Consider the following 7255-nt stretch of genomic DNA (forward strand, 5'->3'; position numbering starts at 1 on the left):
GAGTAAATTATTACTTGTAATTGCAAGTAATAATATACACATTCATAAAGGATATCATTTTGATGGCATTATATTTCAATGTATAATTTTATGCATACATTTTTTTATTATATTACGTCGTAATTTTATTAAGAGCTAATATACAGTGTCACAAAAAAGGTTTAGGCAATGCTTTGAATTTTAAACTTTTAGCAGAGCTTTAGCAAAAGTGATTAAAATTATAGAAAAGAAAAAGTATATAAAAGATGGTAAGAGAAATGTTCACTTGAAATTTAATAAAGTTTGACTTTTCAGAGTCTCTGAAGCTTACAATGTACTCTTATTTTAGCATTTGCATTTTATCTATTATATAATTGTTTATATTCAAGCATTAGTAATCTACTTTATTTACTTAATTATTATAAGGTAATGGGTTTTTTAAATCATGAGTAATAATTAATATAAGTTAGTTAACCTAGACTGATATAAGAATCAGAATATATGTCAATGTTGTGTTCAGTTGCTTACAAATAGCTAAAAGACAAACTACTACAATTAAAAGAATAACAATGTTATATCACACAAATGTTTGTATTATGTATAATGCTTTATTATTTTGTGCTTGTCAATTTGATTATTATGGTACTTGTGTTTTTTGTATTACTTCATTATTCTATGTTTTTATTAATAATGCTTTTAAATACTTTTAAATGCTGTTAAGAGAAACACAGTTTTTAACAATTGGTGCATGCATAGAATGTACAAAATGTTCATTCTTTTGTTATTATTTTAAAAAATAGTAATTTTTGTTTTTTAAGAGTGATTTAATATTACTTACAAAGAATTTATGCATATGCATACACATAGGTCTATATGTATGCATATGCATATATACAAATATAATTAATTATAAGTATATTACGTCATTAGCCTTTAGTGAGAAGCATGGCAGTGCCTTTATTCAACAAATTTCCATGCGAACACATATTATAATATAAATTTTGACATTAATTTTAATATTTTTAAGCTGACAACATATGACAAGTGACTTAATGCCTAATAATTGATGTTGAATAATAATTCAACATACTTATGTATGGAAACCATAATTTTGTATTTTTTTTAAGTTATGTATCACTATGTTGTAATGTTTGCTTCATTTTATGTGAAAGGTATATAGATATAAAGATATAGGTATAAAGATATAAATTAATGCCTGCAGAATTTGCTTTGGCTTTATTTTCACATTCACAATTCAAAAATGATGAAAAAGATCCTACATCTGATCAAAATGGTTTAATTACGTACTTTTTGTTATTTCATGCATTTACTAACATGCTAAAAGTTTTGACTGATGTTTCACTATTTCAATTCTGATATTATTTAATCTAGTCATATGTTATCGATAGTAACATTTAAAGAAATGATGTAATGAAACTACATAGTATAATGTAAAATACATTGTAAATAAATATACGAGCTTAATTCATAAAAATAAACTTTTCTGCCCCTAATTATTAAAGAGAAAAAAAGGATTTAAAAATTCTCTGTATTCTATTAATATTTGCATGCAATGATACAAAATCGGTTATAAATAAAAAGCATTCATAGCTTTTTTTTAACGTGTTTATACGGAATACACTATAAAGATAGTTGATATCGTGATTCAATAGCCGGAGGGACCATAAAAATTTGGTCAATCGTCAATAACATCGAAATCAAGCTCGCGCGTAATATCGGTTCGATAGTAGTGGATTCAAGCGATTACTCGAGATTTCTCCTAGCGAGAGTATCGAATGAACGTAGCGTACACGCGCCGTAGCTGAAAAACGTAAGCTGGTATACTACGCCTGTGCTAGTACGTGCTCCGTACACGAAAGTTATTCACACACGCTATTCATCGGCTTGTGCTCCTCCATTACGTACATAACGTGAAACGTAAGACGCTACATACTCGTCTGTACGTGTGTCGTGCAGGTGTATATAAGCAGAGTTGCGCACGTCGTACACGTACACCAAAACATCATTTCTATCGGGACGTGATTTCGTGCTAAACAACGCGTTCGGTGTGATTTGCGTGGTTTTCAACTAAGATTAGCGATTAATCTATGATCGTGAGAGAACAGACAATACGCGGGGATCGAGGACAACCGATAAATAACATTTTCGAGGATACATCAAAGCGATCGAGGAAAGGGCGAATTTGAGTGCCACTGCACAAGCGCGAAGAAGAGAGAGAGAATCAAAGAACGAGAGAGTGAGAAAGCGATAGGACGCTAGGTACGGTGCTACGGTGGTAGTGAATGGAACGCGGCCCCCCACGGGTGAGCGTAGTACGACGCTCCACGGGCTAGCGTTGCACCAATGACCAGCCGGGACGGGCGATCACGTGACGTGCGTGCCGAGGCAGCAGCAGAACATTGCAAATGACAAGACGCGTAGGGCATTGTCGTCGCGCCGCCGCTACCACCGTTCCCGTCGTAGTTGTTGGTGAATTCGTCGCGCCACCGCCGTCGTTGCTGCCACTATCGTTGATGAGATCTCGCCCGCCACCGAGAAAGCGAGCATTATAAACGATTCTGAAATCTGTCCTCGCTGTCGGCACCACCGCTGCTGTCGCCGCGTGTGCGCGACAAAGTCGCGGGTGCTCGGAGGCCTCGTGCCCTGAACGGTGCCCGCGGCGCCCCGTCCTTACTACACATACTCGATACAGTATACCAAACGCAGCAGCATCGAGGGCCCTTGTGGCACCTGCCTATATGACAAAATGTCTGGATCACAGCGAATGCGAAAGTCCTCGCCATGCTCGACATCGAAGCAAGGCCCAATGCGCGCGACTCTACCCGTAAGCTCGCTATTACGACAAGGCCGGCAAGGCAGTAGTCTCAGGAAGAGCAATAGCAACAGTCCCACCGTATCGCCGACGAACGCGAGTGCGTGGCGGGCCCGCATCTCGCCGGAGACCTCTTCCTCGGGACAACGAAGCCCCGGTTCCCTCTCTTACAAAGGTATTTACGCTTACTCCTTTACTCCTCCACGTACTTACTATACACTGTTATCTTTCGGTACACTTCTTTGTTGTGTCTGTCATTTTATGTTTTCCGTATCCTCCAACCGAATCCTCGTTTAAAAACAACATTATTCCCGTCTTTTCTTCTCTTCAGTGTCAGAATATCGTCAAATGTTTATTGGGTCAGTATACAGTTTGTATAAATTTTTCATCGATCGTATATTTGCAATGTATCGTTGTTATATTTTGTTATTTGCAACCGTTTTGAATGTTATTTTTACAAGATTTAGTATAATTCATTTGTGTAAGGTATATGTCATATGTACAACTGATTGTAAATATTATAACTGTGACAAGGAAATCAAATAACAGAGGTGTTATGTGTACTTTAATCTCTCTCAATCATACATGTTCTCTTAAATCTACATTATTTTTAAACGTTTCATGTATTGCAAATTCACAATTATTATATTGATATTGAGTAAAACATTTTAAATATTATATTGATTTATAGTTTTAATATAAGCACTATAATACATGTAAATATAAATTGTGCATTGTGGTTTTAAATGTGTCCAAGTAATGATACGTGTCAATGAATTGAATAACGATGAATGTTTTGTATATGTATATGTTGTATCAAAGTATGTGCACAATTCAATCACTAGCATATTATAATTAATGAGGAAAATAATTTTCTTTTGATTCCTTTCTTTCATAGTGTTGTAATTATTCAAGTTAATTAATTCGGTAACCGAATATACAGTTTTAGATCGGTTCCACAATAAACACTTAAAAATTCACTACTTCTTCCTTCATCCTTCTCTTGAATTTTTGTTTCATTTTTATTTCTATTTATGTTTGTTTCATCCAGCAACCGAATACATACTTAATAGTCCGGTTCTGGTTCACATTTACACAACAGCAATAGATTCTTTATTTTAATTACATTTGTAAAAAAAATTGTCTATTTGAAATTTTTGTTGTGTGCAGCAAAATCAAAAACATTAAGTGGAAGATGCAGCGAAAGTTTAAGTGGAAACCAGAATATTCGAAGGACAGCATCATTAGATACTATCTATTTGAAAGGACAATGGCCTCGTGATTCATATTACATTCATTCCAGTCTTCTCTTGGTTGATAAATCTACACAGGTAAGTTTATTTTATCTAGATGTATGCTGTTGGATGTCAATGTTATTTACTTTCATAAACATCTTACTATCATTTCATGACAATGTTTAATGTATAAATCAATGAAGTTACTTTCTTATAGACAGAAGAATGGTCCAATGAACCAAGAAAATTACATACTCGTCATCCTGCAGAACAAACTACCACTGATGAAAAATTGGAAAAATATTTCAGGCATCGGTATGTATAAATAATTAAAATAATTCTCCTCTTACTTTTCAAATAGTATTGAAATATTTGCAATAATGTATTGCAATAATCTAATATGCAGTAAATGGTCCTCTTACTTTTATAAAATCTACTACATTTATCTAGTTATTCTAACCAAAAGTATATAATATAGGTTACAGCGTACAAATAAGGAAGGTACCAGCAGTAGAGAACGGACAGCAGCATTTGGACTCATAATGCCAGGTGGACCACCACCAGCTTTTCCTGCAGATCATACAGTTTTACCCAGTATTGCTTCACAAACGTCTATACGTAAGTTTACTTGAGAACTAGTGCTTGTATAACAAATATTTTTGTTTTTAGAATTGATTGACATGTTAGTTTTATTATTGTAACCAGACAATCAATTTGGTTTGAGTACGAAGGCAAGTCCTATGAATATCCCTGTGAAACCAATGAGGCCTCCAATGCGTTCTTCTATTGAAGGACTAAATCAAGAAATTGAAGGACTGGTTCTCAAATCTGCAACTAATCCTAGTGATCCTGATCATCCAGTGGAAGACAAAGTATGTATTAGTTTGTGTTTATAGTAACTTAAAAAATTGAAAATTGATTTTAATTTAAGTATTTAATTATTCTTGTAGTATGCACGGTATCGTGAACAAATTACACCGGAAGGCCATCGTGCACCATTAGCTGATCTACTGAGGGCTACTACTCGCAGCGTGAACACACAAACACCAGCTACTGACCTTCCCTCCAGTTCTTATTCTTCAGGTAATTTTAAGTTCTGCCTCATATTGTTAAATAGTGTTTAGATATATGAAGTAGCTGTCAATGTTTCTAGACAATATATGAATTTCATAAATTTTATGTTTAAAAATTATGGAAACCACCTAATCAGAATATTAACTTTAACACCATCAAATTAATAATTATGTTCAATGTTTGTTATTAGTATTCATAATATAGTAGTTATTTGTAATTTGGGGAATATGAAAAATGTTACACACTTTTTTTTTTTAAATGAAAATATATAAATATATGTGTGTGTGAAGCATTTCTGGTTACTGGTAACACTATAAATAACAGACTAACTATGGTGTGTGCCTGTTGAGACAGGCCCTCCATCTAGGAATTCTGAGTCTCCGCTGATTCCTGGTCTTATGGATGCCTCCCGTCCGCCTAGCGATCTCTTACAAGGTTGGCGCATATTTGCGGAAACGTTCTTTTTATTTTTCATGAAATCCCTTTCGATCAGATTTGTTTGTCCTTTTTTCTTTTTTCTTTTCTTTTTTTTTCTTTTTGAATGACTTTGTGCAGATAGTTAATGGGATTTTATATGTTTATCTATGAATTTTTTTATTGTTCGTAAATATATGTATATATACATTTGCATATACATGTACACACATGTATCTTAAGTCTGAAGTATGTGCATGAATTTTTTTTTTTTTTTTCAATATCAAAATGTACATATTTTATAGGATGTCAAAATATCAGTTACCATCAATATTACATCTGGAGTTATTTTCTGACTTTACACAATCGATTATTAATGTATTGTACTGACCAAAAGATTTGATGTGTTTTCATGGAATAATAATGCCAAATTGATTGTACACAATACATTATGACATTACATGGTAAACGGATCTGTTTTTAATAAGCTAAGATGTATTTACTATACTCATTACTATTGCATTTATGCTTGCATGCAATACTTTGTGTTTTATATAGATGTTTCTCATTATGAATACTTTAAATTAATATTTTTAACTACTGTTTTAAATTATTACTAAATGAGAAATTAATGTAATACATTATTTATTAAAACATTTTACCATATTAATATATTTTAATTACATAATTGCATGATAACACATAGAATTTCTGGTATTTATTGAATTAAAATATTAATTTCATAGTACTATCATTTTTTAATTTTCACGTGGAGAATACTGTATTAATGTTTAACTTTACATACAAGTGTCATATAAAGTACCTATACAATTTCAAATCTATTTATGTGTATTACAAATAAAATGGAATGAATTGTAATTTTGATGTATAAAGCTATTACATTTGTATTTCTTTTTTTTAAATTCTTTTTATATGAATGGGTTCATAAATACATATGTCAAATAATTTAAGTTATTAAAAGCATGGGTTAAAAATATTTGTTTTTCAATTGATGTGAACATTGTGTTCGCCCATTACCTTTATATTGTTATTAATTTGTATTTTTTAATTATCTTAAAGGTGGAAGTCGTGGTTCAACCCCTGAACAAGATAGAGAAGGACGTCTCGGCACCTCTCCTCACATTAATAGGTTCCTTGCAAGAGAACCACCTGATGGCTGTGAGAAAGTCAATCTCAAATTTGTAGAGGATGCCAGGTAACATGACATGCATGTTTCTGTAGAAAAAAATTAAGGTTCCTTGTAGAAAACAATATTATGATAACGTTTGCAGAAATGTACTTTACTAATCCTTGAACAATAATACTTTGTATTAAGCTGAACACATCCCATATAGTGCTTGTATTATTTGGGAAAGATAACTTGAATTCGCCTAAGTTAAACTAAGATTAACATTCGACCTTTGCTTAAATAAGATTACAAGATCCAAATATACAAATTTCTATGCAGATATTTCAATATTATTGAAACAAATATATTTGTATGTATAGGCGACCCATGATAGACTTGAGCAAACTAGACTATTGCCCAAAGCCGTGTGTACCATTCCAGTTAAAACCTAGCTTGGGATCAGCGTTCCTGCCATTACAACAGCCAGCCAGTCCAACGATGGTTGCCAGTGCATCACCCTCTTCGCATCCAACACCAACTACACCTCCTCCAAATCCATAGTCCTGCTCTTTACCTTATGGAATAATGTTC

At 33.0% G+C, this 7255-nt stretch overlaps 1 protein-coding gene across 1 annotated transcript; it reads left to right on the forward strand.

Annotated features, from left to right (window-relative positions):
• Positions 1-1929: 1929 nt before the first annotated feature.
• LOC108572102 (glucocorticoid-induced transcript 1 protein-like) lies at positions 1930-7255 on the forward strand. Its single transcript, XM_017934293.1, has 9 exons — positions 1930-2987; positions 3983-4143; positions 4265-4362; positions 4526-4665; positions 4753-4919; positions 4998-5130; positions 5476-5556; positions 6616-6751; positions 7045-7255. Exons 1-9 carry the CDS (start codon positions 2747-2749, stop codon positions 7223-7225), a joined length of 1338 nt encoding a protein of 445 aa, XP_017789782.1. The 5' UTR covers positions 1930-2746; the 3' UTR covers positions 7226-7255.

This window comes from Habropoda laboriosa, unplaced genomic scaffold, assembly GCF_001263275.1.
Source record: "Habropoda laboriosa isolate 0110345459 unplaced genomic scaffold, ASM126327v1 scaffold110, whole genome shotgun sequence".
Classification (NCBI taxonomy): Eukaryota; Metazoa; Arthropoda; class Insecta; order Hymenoptera; family Apidae; genus Habropoda; species Habropoda laboriosa.